Source organism: Pagrus major, chromosome 2 (assembly GCF_040436345.1).
Source record: "Pagrus major chromosome 2, Pma_NU_1.0".
Lineage (NCBI taxonomy): Eukaryota > Metazoa > Chordata > Actinopteri > Spariformes > Sparidae > Pagrus > Pagrus major.
In genome coordinates, this window is record NC_133216.1 from 15,247,563 (window position 1) to 15,269,023 (window position 21,461).

Genomic DNA, 21,461 nt, shown 5'->3' on the forward strand with positions numbered 1-21,461 from the left:
AAGATTTTTTTGACAAAAACTGAACCAGCTGTATATCATAATACTATTGCTGGACTAAGTCTATTCTTAAATAAAAACACATGGATATATATCGGTATATATTTAGAAAAACAAAAGCCTCAGCTCTTTAACGTCAACTGAACAATGTTATCATTTTAAGACATGTACACTGAGCTGAACAGCTTTATGTCTTTCTTTTTCTGCTCAAATTACATGTAAAAAAAATATATCGAAAACATTAAAAAACCTAAGACACCTGAGGAATATGCCATAAAATCTCACACTTGGACAGACTACCTATAAATGTCTTGACACAGGGATGCCAAAAGGACCCAATGGGAAATCGTCAACCAGCATCTGCATAGCTTTTATTTATTTATTTATTTATTTATTTTTAGATTTGAATGTTCCAGGTTTTGCAATATGCGTATTCATTACTTTGAAGCCCCCTCCCCTTTTCAATTTCAATAAATCTAGCTTACTATTAATGTCAATGTTGTGAAAAAAACGGATAACTATATCTAAGCTTGTGTTAATCAAGTCCAATGTATTATAGATCTGCAACAAAAATACAGTGTGTAAAAATGTGATATAAACCTTACACTTCCTTACAGCTGCGTTAGGCCTACGTCACAAAATCACAGTCGACCAGTGTTGTGGAGATTCTTGTATTTTTGTATTGTCCAAACCGGAAACGAAATAATGGATAATGTCGGCTCACTTCACAGTCCTCAAACATCCATGCTCACAAAATGGCAGGAAATGAGCTCCCCTAGCGACATGTTCATTGTGTATTACATCAAACATGGCCCTTTATTTGTCACCCACAGTGGGCATTTCCAACAGCAAACACAAGGAGGAGGAAACAGCTCCGGGATTTACAAAATAAGAGTCGCAAACAAAATCTGAACGCTTGTTTTGAGTGATAGACATTTAATAGCTATGTTTTAATGTCACCTTAGCAAACGTCTCCAGGTAAGAATCGATGTTAAATATGGCTCGTTGGTGACTAAACAGGCCGCGATGTTACAAACATGTCGCTTGATCGTGTTTTATGTTGAAGGTTTGAAAGCGGAAGTGTAGTATTTTACCACCTGAATAGTAATTTTGCTCTGTGCGTGTGAGAAAAGGAAGAAAAGAGGGTCGCTTATAGCGAAGTGCAGCTGGGTTGGAAGAAGGGTACGAGGTACTTTTTTTTATTATACTTGTTGGTACACTCTGCCCGTTTCCACCTCCTTATCCTGGCGAAAGGTTGAACGGTTAAAATGGAGGCGGACAGATCCGGCGGAGGACCAAACCCGAACTCCGGAGGCGGCAGCAGCAGCGGAGCGGGGCGCAACCCAAACGGGCCCAAAGCAGCACCGGGCCAGGCGACATCAGCTGCGGCGACCGGGGCGATGGCAGCGGCGGCGGCGGCGGCGGCGGCGGCAGCCGGGGCCATGCCCGGATCGTCGCAGGCTCGGGAGCTGCAGGACGGGGACGCGGGTATGACGCTTCCTGGGATCCTGCACTTCATCCAGTACGAGTGGGGACGCTTCCAGGCCGAGAAATACCGCTGGGAGGCTGAGAGAGACGAACTCAGGGTAAAATTTGTTTATCATTTAGCCCCCGTTTGCAACCTCGCCGCCGAATAAAGGCCAGGGAGGATATTGCAGAAGCTCCTGTAGTGTCGCTTTGTGACAGTACACATGCCCCACAATCAATCAGTCTCAGGATGACAAAATGCTAACGGGCTAACATTACACCCTGTCATATTGTATTGACCAGGATGGATTGTTGCCACACAGCCAAGGAAAATGAAGGGACTGTATGCCCCACCAGCTGATGGTCACCTAAAGCCAAACAGCCACAAAATATAGGACAAACTGTATTTTAGGAAAACATTTATTAATGCTTTTTGCCCTTCAAATGCTCATATAATCAGTTCGGCTCACAACAATATACACCTTGATGTTAGAGGATACAGCTTTTATTATAAAAACAAGCAAGTTTTCCTGCAGTCAGACAGGCAGGTAAACATAGTTTAGGTGTGGCTACCTTGCTATTCACGCAGGTAAACATCAGTGACATCCCTGTACCAGACTCCCTTTACAAATGATTGTATTTTGGCATTTATGTGGAATTGCAGTTTGTCAATAGAGAGTGGTTTGTGTACCACAGCAACAAAGCGAGTGATCGGTGGCTGTGGTGCTGTGGTTAAAAGATGATGATCGCACAGCTGTGAGTTCGCTTTAGATCCCTGCACTGAGAGTGATGCTTTCTTTGAGGGTTGGTTGTCAAAGGGGCATTCTTACTTAAGTTGATTCCACTGTAAAATGAGGCATAGTTTGACGTTAATGGCATTTTATTCATAAAACAATTGCCACAGTGGAGGAAAGTGATCAGGGTGACCTTTTTGAATTGCCATTGTTTTTGTACTTAGTCACGTCTCACTGCAAAATCCCTCTCAGATGAAGTTCTTTCAGGTGAATCTTAACAAAAGGTGGTCTGCAGTAATGTGCATGTCTTTTGTATTTGGTGGCATTGAAAGGAAATCAACATTTGTCACACACACGGATGAGTCAGTGGTGTGGTTGATGAACATGGCTGATATGTTTGTAGTGCAGTTGTATCTGTCAGAATCTTTAAATTTTTTATAACCATCCTAAATCTAAAAACATACAACAATACCAAATGACCTGCCAATTACTTCCACATACATGTTGTCTGCCTTTAGGTTTAGAGTAGTGAGCTTGGGTGCCTAAAGGTCATTAACGTGAATCTGTGAAACATCTAGAAAAATCCATGTGAATGTGTGAGTCAGTGCCATAGAAATGCCCTTGAGCCAGGCATGAGTCGCCTAATGGCTGCAGCTATTCAGAGACCAGTAGCAGTAGACAGAGGTTGTACTATGCAGCTCTCCTACATGCATGTGTGTAAGTGTCTGAGGCAGAGCATTGCTGAGCAAGGTTGCGCTTACTCATCAAATTGTTCCAGGATTAAGGCAGGTTAGGAAAACATTCACACTTAAAGATGTTTTTCGCTCTGCGTTTGGGTTGGAGGGATAAACAGTTCATCTTTTCATTCCTAAACCCATATGTGGTCTTCCTCCTGTGACCACACTTTGCTTTTAATTAGGATTAACTATCTTCTGCAGCTCACCAGCTTGACAAAACCACAGAAAAAAACTCTGAACATATATCTTTGCCTCTCCTCTGTCACTCCGCTTCTCCCATTGCCCCCAACTCAAACCTATGTAGTTATTAATAGGAGCATGATAAAAAATGGATGAACAATAACAAACGGGCTGCGCTCGCTGCTTTTATAGTCGTGTGTGGGGAAGAGCGGGAATGGAAGTCAGAAGCAGGGCATCGCTATGTCCAACATGCCATTAGTGCTTGTTATGGAACTTTGTTTGCGTGTGCGTATTTGCTGCACATGGTCTGGTTTCACGGGTACAATTAGCACCACGTCCCGTGCTGAGAGCGAAAGCGAGGATCGCTGGAGTGCCAGGCTGAAAAATTGACCTAGCTTACATTTTAACACCCACAGGCCACAGGCCTCTGGCTTTTGTTGCCAGCTTGCTCACAGGGCTCTCAACATGCCAGTTAACATGCCCCCCCCCCGGTCATGTCCTGCACAGTTAGCAGCATTCTGTACATGTGTTTGCTTACATGTCATCTACACATGACATTTTGTGCTTCTATGGCACTTATAAGGCTGGTAAGGAAGCTGTAGAAAAACCATCACCAACATTTGACGGAGATGAACACTATCATCTTACGAGTCTTTGTGTGACAGCATGGACGTCTGCGTTTGTAGCATAGCCTGTCTCTGTGAGACTGTAACACATGTGCCGTCTGTGTGAGAGTGTTTTTTGGTGTGAAAGGCCACCTGTGGCATCGTGTCTCCAGTGACAGGCTGGGAATGAGGGCCCTCGCTGCTCGGGGCCAGGTGGGACGTCCCAGCACGATCATGGGACAACAGCAGCAGCACAGGGGACAGGTGGCAGTGGCCTTGGCCCTCCGGCCTTTAGACACACTTTTTCCAGTGTATTGTGTTTGAACAAGCCTGAAGAAATAAGCTTGTTATTTGCCTGATCCTCATTAAAAATGAATAGATAAACAGATTGTGTAGGAGACGTGGAACAAATTCTCTAAACTTACTCTACAGGGAAAAGGGCAGCCTTCTACCTGTTTCCCTTTGCATTATTCTCAGTGTCAGCTGTTTAATTTTATTAACCGTGTCAGTAGTTGTGTTGAATAGATTACTGGTGACCCAGATGACATCACTTCCTGTTGAGTGTGGCCCCGGGGGCCCTGGGTACACATCTCTAATTAATAGCTCTACGCTCTCAGCCATGACACACATATGACATCCATATGTACAGCTTTTTTACAGTGTGTGCCTCCCACCCACGCAGACTCGCAGCGCTCCTGTTATACGTGTGATTTTTAAAATTATTTGTAGTATTTTTAAAGCTCTTTTTACCTTCTTTTATTTAAACACAATCATGACATGCAGATTTTTTTCCCTTCCCAGTGCTTATCAAGCATCTTCATATCAAACTTGAACAGCAACGCCAACTTTTTAGGATGTCACTCTTGAGCTAAATACTTTGCACACACACTGTCCCAGAAAAGTTCATTGCTCTACTTGTTGGCTCATGGGTTCTCTCATGGGGATGGAGGGATGAGAAGATGGAGGGTGGCCAGTGGAGTGGAGGAGGAAAGCTGCCCTTGACCCTGTTCTGCAGCTAGCACAGAGGGACTGACAGAACAGGCTAAATGTGTGTCAGCTCTCCATGCTACAACAAACTGTGGAAAGGTCAGCAGCGGTAGGCCACACGGAGGAAAACCCACCCACAGGAAGGAGAGATCAGATGGCACGACAGGTTCGCTCGCAAACAAGGTTCCTGTGTACCTTTAGGCTTTGTTAGTTTACCAAGACGATACAAAGAGAATAACCGCAGTGTCAACACAAGGGATTTTTTTTGGTTACTCATCGACTTGGAATGATATTTAACTTGAGTATCACTTCCTTTCAAAATATTATGACGTCTTCTGACCTGCTGCTCCTCTACTGTTCCGAACGTCTCGTCCGATTCGGCTCTTATTTTACGGGTCAGTCTCTCGGTAAGAACACTTCTAATAGCTGATGAATAGACCGCCTTGTCTCGCTTCTGTTGGCCGGGGTCCCACACTTGAGTAAACACAAGCATGTCCCAATCTGAACCAGACAAACTGCAGCGTAACAAAGACCAGTGAAAGCTAAAAACAATGCAAGTCCGACTGCCTTAGGAAAGAGGCATGCTAGGTATGTTATTTGTCGATTTACTCGCACACCTTGATGGGATCTTTTTTAGTTTTTCTGACTCTTAAAGAGGGGAAAGGGAAATCATGTACAAAGGAAGAGCGAGTAAAACCAGGTCACAGCCAAAGAATGAGAAGTGAATAGATAAAGAATGGCATATAGCAATAAACCCTTTGACACACTATCGGGTGTGTTTATGTGTCCACATGCGAGCCTGGTCTCTATCCTGGCCAACAAAGACGTGTCAGGGATTTGATGTTTTGGGCAGTAGTGGGAACCCGTCCGTCTAGGAACTCAGCGTGACACCAGCGCACACGGATGTGATGGTAATCTGTGTGTGTGAGCAGGTTGTAGCTCGTCTGTGTGTGAGTAGGAGTAGAAACGCGTGCCCTGCCCCTGAAGGATGAAGGAGACGCATTCCTTTTAGAGGTGGAAAAAGACACTGACTCAATTGTACATCAGTAAATGATCAAATCACTGTTCATACTGGGCCGGCATTACCTTGGCTGCCTCTGTTAGTATGCTGCCGCTGCGTTCAAGCTCTTTTGTTCAGTTCTAACACAAGAACCATTTACAGTGAAGAGCTCAGCATTGATCTATCTGCAGCTAGTTACCCCATCGTGGTCTTTTAGTAGGTTTTTAAGCAGGATTCTGTATCATGGCTGAGCTGACAATGGCGTTTAGCTACTGAGTCTATGTTAAAGATTTGTTTATTTGTGTACAGATGACCTCATATTCAACTCTTCCTCTCGCTTGAATTTGACTGCCTTTGCCCGAGTTGGCCTCCACTTGACCCCAGTAGACAGTTTATTTCATTTCCGCGCGACTAGCGAACTGATTCTTTTGGTTTCAGAGCCATGGTTGGGGCTATAGATTCTACCTTAAACAAACTCCATTTGGATAAAGGATCAATAATTCAGGCAGACTAGACTGACATATTGAATCAAACATCCCCTCTGTTCCTGCATTCTCCGTGCTGCAAGGGGATCAAAAAGGGGGGATGCATTTTGGTCATTTTGCTAACTAGGGATGGGACAATAAAAGATTTAATTGCGGATCACGATAAAAAGTCCTTGTTGTGAATTTTAATTATCAAGATACTCGTGTCTGTCCTCACATGAATGACTCGATAAAGCTCTCTAGCTTGCTGAGGTACAGTCCTATATTGGTTTCCTGATTTATTTTATATTGCCTGAGCCTGTCACCATGGCTGAAGGCTCAGCTTGCACATCGCACCCCCCACAAAAACAAACTAAACAACAACAGGGAGACGAGGTTACAACCATTTATTGATCCTTTATTTGTGCAGAATTCTGATTACTTTGATTGTTTTTCACTAAATTGTCATTGTCCTGCCTGTGATGCAATAAAAAATATTTGTTTCCTAACTAAATTTAAGGTTATAGTGATTCCACTTTATTTTAATTTTAGTTTTTATCTTAAAGTTTTACAAATATTTTAATGATTATTGGGGTAATATTTGAATCACAATTATGTTAGACAGGGTAACCGTGACATTAACTTTTCATATCGTCCCATGCCTATTGCAAACAAGGGGGATGCCACCCCCCCTCAAATTGCCTGCTGCTTCACCCAGTATATTTGGCCTCAGTATCAGAGCAGTCGAAATGTTTAAAGGGATGTTTTATTGTCATTATTGTGGATGCTAGCTTGAATGCAGCATTTATTTATCAAAGTAAATATTATGCCATTTAACTTTAAAGGTGTCGATTTAATGTGAATTTATTATCATTATTTTATAATGTACCATCTCTTTTAAACTATTTATAGCCCCTAATATATAATCTGCATGATGTTTTCTTATCTGCACCTCCCACACTATGACAAGTTAGCAAAACAGCCGAGCTCTGTTCGGCTTTCTTTTAGCACATTAATATTCACGTCTGGTTATGTCACACGGGGAGCGACTGTCTCTGCTTGTGTGAAATGTACAAATACAGTATTGCATCTACCATTACGAAACACGGCAGCCACACAATCGCTGCTTGTGTGCAGCTGGAAATGCACAGCTAACTATCTGCTGTTGCAGCTAAACCCATGCTAGCTGCTTTAATCAAACCACACAACCACGGCAAATTATATATTATTACATAGCTGTTTATACAAGGCTAAGCAGTTATTTTTTTGTGTGTTTCACTCATTGCTTTTTAAATGAATGCAGAGCTGTACAACCCATCCTTTCAGCTCCCCGGACACACAAGCACAGTTAATGCATTAGATATTTGCATGTTTGGCATGAACTGAACTGCTCCTCTATGTTAGGGCAAGTATATACCACGTACAGTTATCTGGATTTCACAACCTCTTAGCTCATGCCTGCAGTGTTGACTTGCTCGCTCTGACAATTATCTCCAAAATTCTCAGATAAGCATATAAAATCACGTTGCATTAATCAGGATTACTCAGCAGCAGCAGCAGCAGCAGCAGCAGTAAGGTTTGCTTGGCAGATTATCCGGTGTTCCACTTGCCCTCCTTGCTGGTTACATGACTGTGTGTATTTATGTGTGTGTGTGAAGCGTGTGTGCGCACTTTCCTGGGTGATTGACTACCCTCTCAAGTAGACCGAGTGCCTGCCCCATGAGATAGTGTTTTTAGACTGTTCTAGTTTTACAGAACTGCGTCTGCGTGTGGGAGCAGACTCGTGGACACAGACAGGGACGCGCAGCGGAGAAATGGACTGTAAAACAATCGGCATTAATGCTCCAGTACCGCTTGGCTCAGAAAGAGAGAACGAGAGGGAGGAGAGGGTGAAAATGTAAAACTACTATGCCCACAATCACCTGCATGCAAACCCTGAGAGCAGTCGACAGTTTAACCTCCCTCTAACTGAGGCATTTTTCTACTTCAACCCACAGTTTTGCTCAAAAAACTCTGAAGCATCACCCGGTGCATACACAGAAACCAATGTTAGAAATCTTCCTCATCCAGTCTGGCAGCCTTTTCACATTTCATCAAGCCCTGCTTACTCAAGGGAAGACCCCGTCTAAAGATAGTCCTCATCAAAACTCGACAGTCTCGTCATTATCGCTCTCATTATCACTTTTTCGTCTTCGTCTCGCAAAAACCTTTTTAATTGTTTGACAAGCGGTGAGAGAGGGCAGAACGTCTCTGTCCTCAAGGTAAGAGGTAAGAGTTTTATCTCGGTGAGGAAGGAAGCGGACGGAAAATGAGAGAGGAAGCGCACAAAGGAAGGATGTGTCTTTAAAAGAGGGTATTTGAATCTGGCCAGTCCGTGTCTTGTTTTTCCTCTGCTGCAGATGCGCACTGAGGCCTCGGTCAGGAGAAGTTAAAAATAAGAGCCCTGTTCCACAACCCTCTACTTATTCCGGCTTCTCAGAAGTCATGTTTGCTATGCTCGTCACATCAAACTTTTTTTTCCCCCCTTCACATTCACGGTCTCTGTTGATATCAAATGCTTCACTCTACAGCCTTAATAGGGGGAGTACATGCATTTTATCTAATTTACTGCAGTTATAGCGGTCACACTGTCTACATTAACTGATTTTCTGATCATGTATGTATGCATGTATGTGTGTTTTTTTTTTTTTTAAAGCATCCTGTGTATGTGTGCGTTTTCAGGCACAGGTGGCGTTCCTACAGGGTGAGAGGAAAGGGCAGGAGAATATGAAACAGGACCTGGTGAGGCGGATCAAAATGCTAGAGTACGCCCTCAAACAAGAGAGGTAAGACACATCTCTGTCCTCGTGTCTGTCATCCACTCAGCCTGTTGTCCTAATGTTTTGCATGCTTTCGGCATAGTGACTTGATAGTAAAAGATTTCCATGTATTTGCCCTTAACGCTGCCCTCATGTGGTGTTTCCTGGGGTTGCAGGGCAAAGCACCAGAAGCTGAAGACAGGAAACGACCAGAGTCCAGGAGACAAGAAACCAGAGACAGAAGCAGACCAACGTATGTTTAACAAAGCCCCTTTAGATTCTGTTATTTGGAACTGTTACATAATCGTCTGCTGTTGCTTCTTTTACTGCTGCTGTACATTCAGAGCAAAGTTCCTGCTTTTCTCTTTTTCTGCTCATGCCTTGCTGTTGCATCACTATTGACCAATCTATTTTCTGTAGTTCCCAATGGGCCGGCTGAGTCAGACTCTGAGCCAGCCAATCAGATGTCCTGGAAGGAGGGACGTCAGCTACTACGCAAGTAAGGCCTCTCCGTCATCAGCTCCCTTTTTTATCTCCGCACCATACTAATGTATTCAATCAGTACTTTATCATTGAACAGTCTGAGTGTATATTTATCTGTGCTTTTTCCTGTGAATGTAGATATCTGGAGGAAGTGGGTTATTCAGACACCATCCTGGACATGCGGTCTAAGCGTGTGCGCTCCCTGCTCGGGCGGAGCAGCCCCGAAGCTAACGGGCCTCCACCCAGTGAAACCTGTGCCGAGCCAGAGCCCCGGGCAGGTGGAGAGTCGTTGTTGGTCAGACAGATCGAGGAACAAATCAAGAGGTGAGACTGTGGAAGCAGATACAAAAGAATAGTGATGGCCACTATGTATTAGTATCATTACAATCAGAGTATAAATTAGATTTACCAGAAAGAAAATATGCATTCAACCAGCTTTGTATTACTACAGTGTTGGTAGTGTGTCCAACTGATCAATAGTAAACTTCTCTTCATCTTGCCTTCACACGGAGCTCAACACTCACGCATCATCAAGATTCTGTTACTACACTGCCTTTGTCTTGCCTAAAATGTTTACAGAAACATGTTTCGAGCCAAAACCAAGCACCACCTAACTCGCAGTACATCACCCGTCAGAGAGCCATTTTTCGCTTCTTTCTACTGCATAAACAACCCAGTTCTATGCAAGGGCTGAAATACTTCTATAAAGTCTCAATAGGATTAATGTAAGCGTACCTTATTACCGTCGTGATAACATGAGACAATTCGTTGCTGTATCATGAGGCAGCTTTGTGAAGAGCACCCACATGCCTTTGTCTGAACAAGCAGAAATGTGAAGACAGTGAAACAATAGTACATCCTAATCTCAAAAGACAACAGAACAAGATGCACAAAAGATTTTCTAAAATGGAGGGCATCCTTCATCAGGCTTACTTAGAAATATATAGTTTGTACCGCTCAGACATGTTTGAGTGTGGCTCCCTGAGCAGGAAAGGAAAAAGAAAAGTTTAATAATATGGTATAATACGGTATAATTGAGGTAATTTTATATGGTGTTGTCCTCAATAATTGCTTTATTCCTTTTAACTTAAGAGAATAATTCTGTGTGTAATTGCAGGAACGCGGGGAAGGAAAGCTCTAAGGAACGTCTGGGGGGCTCGGTGCTCGATAAGATCCCCTTCCTGCACGGCTGTGAGGACGACGATGAAGACGACAGCGACGAGGAAGACGACTTCCAGGGCATGGCCACCGACTGCATCGATGGACCGCGCAAGAACAAGAAGTCTCGTGTAAAGGTATGAGCGATGATTCAAAAATGAAATCAGGCAAACTGAATTCATGAGCGATCACGTGAGTAACATCAGTTTCTCTGTTCTTGTGTCCAGATGGGTTCGGAGCCCATGACCACAGACCTGGACCCCGAGGATGAGGAGGACGAAGACGACTCGGAAGACGCCCTCAGTGAATTTGACTTCCTGGGCTCGGGGGAGGATGGGGAGGGGGCGGGAGAGGCCCGGATCTCGGGGGACGGACGGGAGTTAGGTACGCTGTTGCCATAGAAACACCATCAGCACCAGCACTACCAGAATCACTGCCACCAGTGTATCTGTCTTTTTTGCCGCTGCCCTCCCCTCCCCTCTAGCCTTGCTCACCTTTTTATCTTTTACTCTTCATTGTGTCTTGGCATCTCTTCTTGTCAATAAAACCAACCTCTTTTCCCAACCACCTGTCTCTCTGTCCTGTTTCACGAGCTGTCAGTCTGTGACTCTTTACAGTTGTGTAGCTGTCATCTCTGTCTGTAGATGCACTCTCTGTGGTCGGGGGTCATTTGAAAGGTTATCACGCATGCTGCCTTCTCTTTTTTTTATATGTCCACATTTCATTCTTTGAGCCATCTCTACACTGTGTGCCTGTGCTTTTATTGATTTCATCCTCTCACAAACAGAGTCTTTAAAAACTGTGTGAGCGTTTGTTGTGTATCCAAAGAATGAAGTCTTTTTGCCTCATCTGTCCGTCTGTCGGCCTCTCCGTCCTTCCTGCGCCTCTCTGCATGACTGGATGTTTTGTGTCTCTCTCCTCTTGCCGGGTTCAGAGAACCGCAGGAACAAGTTACAAGGCATGATGTCGGACTTCCCCCCTAAACCCACCCCGCCCCCCTCTGTATCGGGACAGGCTCGCTCCGGGGAAGGTAAGACATCCCTCATCAAATACGCCCTGTAGAAAACCATAGACTATCCTCCTCCAAATATTCGTCCTCAAGTCTCCCACACGGATTATTGTGGCCGAGACGTTAAATCTCAAATTTAGATGCTGTCATATCTGCGTAGGGGTAAATGTACAAAGTTGCTCCCACACTTAAAAATATTTCCTCTAGTACACAGTGTGGGAGTCAGGAAACAAGATAAATAGATTCTTGCCAGGCAGAACATAGAATCATTGCTGTATTTTACCCTTTTCATGATGTATTATAGTAACTCTAGTGCTTTTGCACCTCCAACATGCAGGCGGCGCCCTGGGTTTTTCCTCTGATGTCTTCATCATGGACGCTGTCGGAGGAGGGGACATAAACCTTGGCGAACTGGCTGATCTCACTGTCGCCAATGACAACGATCTCTCTATGGATGTAATTACAGATTCGTAATCCAAACTAAATGTGCGTGCTCAAAATATGGGAATGTTCCATTTTTTAAAAAATGTGTGTCCCGTCAGATGCAGGACAACAGAGAGGAGTTCAAGAAGACATGGAACCCTCGCTTCACACTACGCAGCCACTTTGACGCCATCCGCGCTCTGACCTTTCACCCCAGCCAAGCCGTGCTGCTCACAGCCTCCGAGGATGGAACACTAAAGCTGTGGAACCTCAACAAGGCCATGCACTCTAAAAAGTAAGAACCACCAGGGAGAAGAAAATGGAGAGTTGATTTATTTAGCACTTTTTATATCTCATGCCTAATGGCTTTCAAGCAGCAGATGGACAGAACGAGCATAGAGCTGCAAAGTCAAAATTCTCTGATTCCAGCTTCTTAAATGTGATATTTTTTTGGTTTCTTTACTCCGCTGTGACAGTAAACTGAATATCTTTGGATTGTGGACAAAACAAGACATTTGAGCACTTCATCTTAGGCTTTTAGGAAACACTGATCAACATTTTCACCATTTTATAGACCAAACAACTTATCGATTAATCAAGAAAATAATGGACAGTGAAAGTAATCGTTAGTTGCAGCACTTTTAAAAGACTGTGTCCCTCCACAGGAACGCAGCGTTGGATGTCGAGCCCATCTACACATTTAGAGCACACAGGTGAGTCTGAGATGTGTACAAATACTAACTCACATCGCAAACATAAACGGGTGCAGTTCAACCCCTGACCTCCCTCTCCCATTTTTTCACCAGTGGAGCTGTTCTGTCTCTGACCATGGGCGAGGACGGAGACTCCTGCTACAGCGGAGGTCTAGACGGAACTGTCAGGTGTTGGAAGATGCTCGACCTCAACGTGGATCCTTACGATAACTACGGTCAGCCATCCTCAACTGTCAGAATATAATCAGTCACCAATTGAGGTTTTCCCCATGATTTTTTTAATAAGATGTGTGATTGTCCTCACAGATCCCGGCATCGAGAGCAGCGTGCTTGCAGGCCACGAGGATAGCGTGTGGGGTTTGACTTACTCGGCGGTCCACCATCGTCTCGCCTCGTGCTCGGCCGACGGCACCATTCGCATCTGGGACCCTCAGAACTCGGCTCCCTGCCTGTCTGTCTTCAACAAGGAGAGAGGTAGAACATCACTTTTGAGATTTTATTTTTCAGCTTTTATGTTATGTCCACGTTGCACAACTTAACCATCTCCTGTGTTCTCCCAGAGCACGGCACGCCCACCTCGGTGGCTTTTGTTGCCACTGACCCCAACCAGGTGGTGGTGTCATTTGACGGCGGTGAGACGCTGCTCTACGACCTCAACACAGAGCAGAGCACCACTGCGCTAGAGACACAGACCAAGGATGGTATGTGTCCATCACCCAATTTCTAACATTTCCTGTCACAAGTAATAAAGTAAAGAAGTTAGATGAAGAGATAAAACAGACTTTATTAAAATGTTTTTTTTTGTCCTTTGCAGGCAGTGAGCTGATCAACCGTGTGGTCAGTCACCCATCTGAGCCCGTCTCCATCACTGCACATGAGAACCGCACCATCCGCTTCCTAGACAACAAGACAGGTATCCGTTATTTGTCATCTTTTCACTTCCTCTGCAGACTTTGTCAAGTATGTCAATGTGTCTAAATCGGCTTCCTTTGTGCGTTTGTTCAGGTAAAGTTGTCCACTCTATGGTGGCTCACCTGGATGCGGTCACCTGTCTCACCACAGACCCTAAAGGCACTTACCTCATCTCTGGCAGTGAGTACCACAGCTGTACTGTGTCGTGATGTAGCTGAACATCTAAGAGTGAATAAGATTTCTTTACATTGTACTCCACGTTGTCCCTCATGACTTTGTTTCCTTTGCTTGCACCCACTTTCTGCCCCCTGCAGGCCACGACTGCTCGGTGCGCCTGTGGATGCTGGACAACAGGACGTGCGTGCAGGAGATCACGGCCCACAGGAAGAAACACGACGAGGCCATTCATGACGTGGCCTTCCACCCTTCACAGCCCTTCATTGCCAGCGCCGGCGCAGATGCACTTGCCAAGATCTTTGTCTGACAGCACTGTCGTCGTTCTGGTGAGACGGAGTTAACTTACTATGGGAGTGCACACACAGTGAGCTGCTCTGATACAAGTCCATCAAGATTCAGAACTTTTCACTGTCTTCAGTCTTATCATTGAAAGAAGCACAATATTCAATCTTGAAGAGGAACTGTTTCTTTGTTATGGTTAGCACTTCTCAAAAGACAGCTGTGGCTCAGGGGGAGCTTTCCAGAGAAAATAACAACTAAAATGTGTCATCATCAGGGGGCATAATAAATTAAAGTGTTGTAGTCTTTAGTTTTTTTTTTTAAAGCTTGACTCATACTGGACTGGACTTAGAGTCAGGATATCTAAGCCTCTGCTGCTTCTCTTTTGACTATTCATTTTTAAAATCTGTCTCTTGCGAGTCCCCAACTTTATAAAAGTGAGATACTAAATTGATTGATGGAGCACATATTTAATCTGTCAGGTTTTTATTTCAGCATTTTTCATCTTCTTTTTTAAATAAAAAAACATACATGGATAGCTTTCATTCTGAGTACAATGGATCTGCCGTTGAGCTTTAAACATTTGCCATTTTGCAACATTTTTTTTATAGGGGTGATTTCAATTCTAAATTAAAAAAATGTTTAAAATGAGCCTTTAATTTCAGTCCTAGAAAGCAGGATAGGTGTTTCTCCTATTTTTTTTTTTTTGTCTGTGTGTGGGCTGCTACACATACTGGAAAAAGCGTGGGGTGTTTGGAGTTGAGGAAACTCAAGCTGTTGTTGTGAAGTACCCGTCTGCTATCTACTGACTCTTCTTTCTGTTTTTGTGTATAACAATTTGTTCCCAACTGACTGGTGAAACACTGTTCTTACATTTTGTATTAATTATTTCAATTTGACCATGTGGCCATAGTGCAGTTCATTACACAAACAAGACATGATGATTATTTCACACTTGATACCATGTGGCCCCTTTTTTTTAAGGATGAAGTAAAGATATAAATGACAGTTGTTAGGGCTGTGATCTGTTTTTAATTCTTTATTTATGGACATTTTTCACATTATCCACATTATAAGAACTGAGGACAAAAAACACACAAAAACAGTAAATCAGTAAATCAAAGCAAATTTGCCTATTTTAAATGAAAAGTTACACATGGTACAATGTCTATGAGGGATTTGTCTGGCCACTAAATAACTTTTCACCCAATTTTGAAGTTGTATGTCACCTAGAGACAGTATTTTGTGATGGCCTTACTTGCTGGCAGAAAGAGAAGAATTAGGCATTGTCTTTACTTAGCCCGTTTTCAGATTTTTGAAATGATTGATGCCACTTCCTTCCAAAAAGTCTGAATAGGTGGACAAGACCCAGAAAACATGAGGAAACCAATGAACTTGACAGCCTTCCTGTCCTGGGCCGTTCACGCACCATGACACTATGTGACCTTTAAAATCTAAAGTCGAATTGAATTGTGGATTTAGAGAACCATGACACACATAAACATTATTAGATTGTAATCCGCTGAGCTGCCGTAAATGACTACCGTTTTGGTTTCCTCACCTATAAAAACTCTTCACTCCAAATATGATTTAAAAAAAAAAAAATTATATATAATTTTGTTGTCTGCCTGCTTTATATATAATAATAACATTATGTATTGGCTTTATGTCATGAGCTGTTTGAACATCTTGTGGTCTAACTTTGTGTTTACCTTTTTTCTGCTTTTAGAGTCCTTCAAAAACAACTGGGACAAAAGAGACTGAAGACTACAGTGGACAAATTTCACCTGCTTACACACACAGTCACACACACACACACACACACACACACACACACACAATTGTCCTGCACCCCACTGGCTGGGTCATCGCCACAGGACGTCACCTCCCCTCAACCTTCCCTCACTGTTCTCTGATGCCTCAGTGACTTCTTGTAATACTAATCACTCTGCTTTTTTATATCTTTAAACTCCCGGCTGCTCCGTTTCAAATAATCATGTTTGGAGTAACACTTTTCTACACTACAATATTCTGTTCAGCTTTTTTTTTTCTTCAGCCTATTACAAAGCACTGTGTGTGTGTGTGTGTGTGTGTGTGTGTGTGTGTGTGTGTGTGTGTGTGTGTGTGCGCTTGATTTTTGCTGACACACTAACTCACATTTTCACCAAGGAAACACTCGCACTGCACAGCACACACAAATGCACCACAATTCATCCTACAGATCTTTTTTGAAGTAGTTGACAGATTGCTTGTGGCTAACATACATATGTAGGCATGACTAAAAAAAAAAAAACGGTAACCTTTCCCAGAAACCTCTTGGTGGGAATCAATGTATTACATTCCAAAGACTCCAGTAGAGCGTGTGTGTGTATTTGGGGTTGGAGAATGTCAAACGTAGATGTGTGTGTATGTGGCATGAGGAGGCACTAGACAGTCGCTAACCAGTGTTGGAACAAATAGCTTTAATTTTACAGCCAAGTCTCATCGTTTGTCTGAGTATTAAAGCGTCCCCGTGATTCTGCCTCTAGGTGTGTGTGTGTGTGTGTGAGTGTGTGTGTGTGTGTGCGTGATTAAATGTCACTCTGCTGTACAAGATAAACGAACACGTTTCCACAATCACGATGCATTTCTACAGATGTACAGATTGAGCTCGACTCCACAGACTGATGCTAGAAGACAGAGGTCAATCAAAGGCCGTAGACTACAGGAGTGTGAGGCGGGTCTCGACAAATGACCGATTGTGTCATTTGGTGCTTTTTACTGTACAGACGAGTGTGTGCATGTGTGTGTTTGTGTGCGCACTAGTTAAATCACGGTGCTATGAAAGACCTTGTCAGTCTTGAGTCAGAATCAGGGACCTGTTTTGTGTGTGTGTGTGCGTGTGTGAGGATGAGAGACTGTGTTTCTCACTCATCGGGCTACAGATCTACGTCGAGTCAGTCGACTTTTTAAATGACATTTCATCGTCGAATCATTTCATTAACCGTGGTCACATTTCAGAAAGTTAACGGTCGCTGTTCTCTGAAACTGGCTCGAGGAGTGTACAGATGGTAACTGTACCACAGTGAGGACCACCTGGACCGAAAAAGTTTCCTCAGACAAGAGCTGCTCAGATTTTTTCATTTCATCTTGAAGTCAGTAGACGGTGCTCTGTTTCTGGCTCATTATTTATTCAGGCTTTTCAAAAAAGAGCTTGACGATTAAGGTTCCCTCTTCTTGTTTGACGTGCATCAGTTGCACAGTAGCACATAACCAGGAGAGCTAATGTCTGGGAGGAATAGCTCCAGGGTGGGAAAAAGAAAAGAGAAATGGAAGTCAATTTAAAAATCAGCCATTTTTGTCATGTCAGGAAGAACATAACATTCGGCTTAGGTTGCTCCTTTGAGGACACCTCACATCTGTTTGCGTTCTGCAGTTATACACATAACTGCAGGACGCAAGTTTCATTTAGGTAAAAAATTGCCCTGCAATGACTTACAAATATTTGACTGTTAATTACCTTGAGAAAAGTCTGATAAAATCTGGTGTTAAACCAGCTGGTTAAGGGGCACCCTCCTTCCTCTTCAAGATTACAGGGTCACACTAGGGGTCAGAGGTCAAAGTAGCCTAGAGGTAAACACTCCTTGCATAATCACTAGAGACACTAGTAGTCATAGTTTGAGGGTTTTTCCTCCTGAAACAGGGTGGTAGACTGTTGTCTGAATTTAGACAGAGAACCAACCGGGTGCAACTGCATTATTGCACTGCTGCTGGGCATAACGTCCTGTTATATAACTACTATTTGGCTTCACTTTGCACTACATCTAATAGTGGATGCTTGTTGCGAGGAGTGGTAGCAGACAGGGTGCAGAAATAATGTTTTTGCAGATATTTCTTATACAATCTGGAGTAAATACTACAACCTGCTGTGGCTCAGTTATCTCACTCTGAGCTACCGCAGTACGTCCCCTCGCCGAGTATAAAGACAAATCAGTATGACACATCAAAAAAAGAAATCGAAACAGAGGTTGTAAATGATGACTAGAGATGCCATTACGTGCTGTAAATGTCCATCATTTCCTTGTTTTCTTTCTTGCATTTCTTTTCTTTTGATTATGAATATGATTATTAAGATGTAAGAATACTGTAATATCATAAGTGAATCATTCTTCCTTGCTAGGCATAGAACTTGCTTGTGATTGATAATGGCGATGTATAGCTTGTAAAAAAGCAAAATGATTAAAAAACATGAAAAATGAAAAAAATAAGTAAAAAAAAAAAAAATCTGTTACCAGTCAGAGGCCAAGGTAAAGGACTCATTTCTTTGTGTTTTTATTTTTTTATTAGCAATTTATCACTGTGTGATATTTTGTACATCATATTAAGCTGTATTCAAACTATTTCCTCTAACTACAAGGGATAAGAGACCTGCTTTTTATTAATTTTGTTTTATTATATATTTTTGAACTGCATTCTAGCTTGTATCAGATGACTTTCTCTTTTTGTTTACGGGTCCCCTGTTGTATGTCATTAAGGAAGAAAAAAACAAAAAATGAAGATTTTGTACAGTGAACTGAGTGTTTGTGTTGTCTTTCTTACCTTCTAACAAAGGATACAAAACTTACAAAAACAGCTGGACGCATGGCAGGATCATCCATTATACGTATTAAAACACAGATTTTTCAGTGCTTTTACATAAAGTTGGGCGACTTTCAAAACAGATTTTTCAACTGGAATGGTTAAAAGAGAAACTGAGGCTGGGATTTCCCGTCTTTCAGTCCTAATATTTGTCAAGCTGTAAAACTGCTGGATGTGGCTCTTCCCATATAAACATGTCACATCTTTTATTAGACCCTCAGTGCCTAATAAATGTCCACATCCATCAAACTCTGAGCCCGCAGTTTGTGATACAGAAGAGTTAATATGCAAAAACTGATAAAAGCCATTCTTTAAACGATTAAACCAACACCAGCTTGATTTATATTCCCTTGAGTGTACAAAAACCCCCCATCATTTTGGTGATTACAGAGTCTTTCTTCTAAAGTTGAACTCTGCACAAACATTCTGCACAGTGAAGGCCCAACATCCAATTAAGACGGGCACACTTTTGGTCACTGGAGGGTGACTTATATTGTCAAACTACTCTTTACAAGGTCAACAATGAACTTTCCATCAACATCCTACATATAAGAAAACTTTATTGTCCATCGTATTACATAAAATGAAGATTTGCCCCCGGCATTCTGGCAGCACGATGTAAAACAAACTGTAAAGAGCAGCTAAAATACATAAAACACAAAGAATACATTTACAGTGTTCAGCGTAGTCTTCAAGAAGTGACTTCTTGTACCATTTTTTTCCTGGCCAGTGGGACCATGTGTCTCCTGCCAGATGTTGACAGCTGGAGTGATAAGTGAGTTGTTTGGGTGGGGTCACATACAGTATATAATATTTGGTTATACAGGATCTAGTGTTGTGATTGTTTATCTCCTGTGATCTTGCTGGCCTGGTTGATCAACTCGATCAGCTTGTTCCAGTGTCGAACTGAGAGGTTTCAATACCAGGACAAGAAGTTACAGGTGATAGGTGAGTGACCTGCAGACATGGTCAGGGTGTGTCTGGCTCCCCATGATGAGTTACCCAGAGTTCGAGTTATAATCTGAGCTTTGTGAGGGTCTCTAAAATAACTAATGTTAAGGGTGGAGATAAATAAATACTTGCCTACGGGTGCGCTCTCCGTGAGAAAGAGAATTCAAATTGTGGTAGCCCCTGCCATATCCTGTCCCAAGTATGAGACGGTCCCACATTCAGCAGCATCAGATTCGGTGGCAAAGCATAGTTCAGTAGGAAAACATGTTTCTATTAGCCTAATTGCATCATTAACTTAAAAAATACTACCTCAAAAAATGCAGTGTTTTGGATTTAAATAATAACAGATATAAGACGTAACTATGATGAGTTTCCCTTTAAACGCAGCCATCCACGATCACATCTAATGGGTGAAACTGGTAAAGAAGCTTCTATACAACAGCCTGGCTTGGTGTTTAAAAAAAATCTCATCTTTCATTTGCTCCAACAAATGTTAGCTTATCCAACTGTGCCGTCCTGCGGCTGATTATGCACTCATGAGAGTATGTGATCTATATTTTAGAGCCTTTGCTCCACTCCTACATCCTCACACATTCACACCACAGATGCTGTATAATTTCAGCCCCCTGGGTAAGTGAGATTTCTTAAATCTTAAATATATATTATATGTTGATTTTCTTTCAGCCTAATTACTTAAAAATGTATTTGATAGTGTTATGTCATTTTTGGTATATCTTGGCTTACTTTATCATGCAACACCTGACTGTTTTACCTGTGGGTACGTCTCCATTTGTAAAATGAGACCAATTCTCCAGTTAAAATGGCCTTTGGCTTCATCTCTGCTTAGAATTTGTTCATTCATTATCCAACTGTTCCAAACATCGCCCTCTTGTGGTGGAAAGAAGAATCCTCGCAGACACTTTTAGCAGCTGCTGAGTTACTGAGATCCCTTGTCACATCAGCATTTCAGCAGAGTGCAGTAGCAGAGTTTAAATTTGTTGTGATGAATTGGACCTGCTGAGAAGTATGATGTAACAGCTCTGGGAGGAAGATGACGAAGTTCATGTGGTTGGTGAGTTACGGTATTACTCTCCAGCGAGGTAGAAAGTCACACTTTTCATCTGCATGCTTTCTATCCAAGAATATACTGCAGAGTCACAGTCGTGCTGGTGAGTCTGGTAACTGAGCCTAATTTCTAAGCACATCCTGCCATGTGCAAAGTGCAACCCTTCTTGCCCTGAGAGTTCCCCATCTCACTGAAACTTGCATGAAAACAACTCTCCAATAGGTGTGGTCCTATTCTGCAGTCTGGCAGAGGTGTGCCTGCTCAAAATGCAAAGAGAAAAGGTGTTAGAGACGACAAATAGGGCAGGAAACACAGTTTCACAAGAGGGACAGAAAGAAGAGGGAAGATGAGGAAGAGATGGGAGGGGTTTCTGCACCCTCAGGCAGCGTAAGGGGATCTTTTGCTGGGCTGGACTGCAGGGAGGGAGCAAACAAGACGGATAACCCCAAACCAAGGAAGGGAAAGAGAGAGAGAGAGGAAAGGGAGGAGGGAGAAGTTGGAGTGCAGGGAGTCAAAAGGCGGGACTTGCCGAGAGTCTATTGGCTTCAGGCTATGTCAGTCATTTCACTTCCTCCTTGGCTGTGGCAAAAGCACAGAGGAGAGGGCAGGAGGAGGGAGGGGGAGAGGGAGGTACCCTTAGACAGCTCTCTCTCTCTCTCTCACTGTGCTTTTTCACAAAAAAGACTCAACTGAGGCTGAAACTG

At 43.0% G+C, this 21,461-nt stretch overlaps 1 protein-coding gene across 1 annotated transcript; it reads left to right on the top strand.

Moving 5' to 3' along the window:
- Positions 1 to 1,113: 1,113 nt before the first annotated feature.
- strn4 (striatin, calmodulin binding protein 4) lies at positions 1,114 to 18,675 on the top strand. Its single transcript, XM_073487258.1, has 18 exons — positions 1,114 to 1,583; positions 8,893 to 8,996; positions 9,146 to 9,222; positions 9,390 to 9,468; positions 9,591 to 9,776; positions 10,570 to 10,747; positions 10,838 to 10,994; positions 11,545 to 11,640; positions 11,957 to 12,075; positions 12,162 to 12,337; positions 12,708 to 12,755; positions 12,849 to 12,970; positions 13,062 to 13,229; positions 13,316 to 13,456; positions 13,570 to 13,668; positions 13,761 to 13,847; positions 13,982 to 14,170; positions 15,853 to 18,675. The coding sequence occupies exons 1-17, from the start codon at positions 1,266 to 1,268 to the stop codon at positions 14,149 to 14,151; spliced, it is 2,325 nt and encodes a 774-aa protein (XP_073343359.1). The 5' UTR covers positions 1,114 to 1,265; the 3' UTR covers positions 14,152 to 14,170; positions 15,853 to 18,675.
- The last annotated feature ends 2,786 nt before the right edge of the window (positions 18,676 to 21,461 follow it).

Excerpts from the sequence above, each read along its gene's own strand:
- strn4 (XM_073487258.1), top strand. The coding sequence starts at position 1,266 with ATGGAGGCGGACAGATCCGGCGGAGGACCAAACCCGAACTCCGGAGGC. Across the intron at positions 8,997-9,145 it reads TACGCCCTCAAACAAGAGAG|GGCAAAGCACCAGAAGCTGA; the intron begins GTAAGACACATC and ends CTGGGGTTGCAG. Across the intron at positions 12,756-12,848 it reads TACACATTTAGAGCACACAG|TGGAGCTGTTCTGTCTCTGA; the intron begins GTGAGTCTGAGA and ends TTTTTTCACCAG.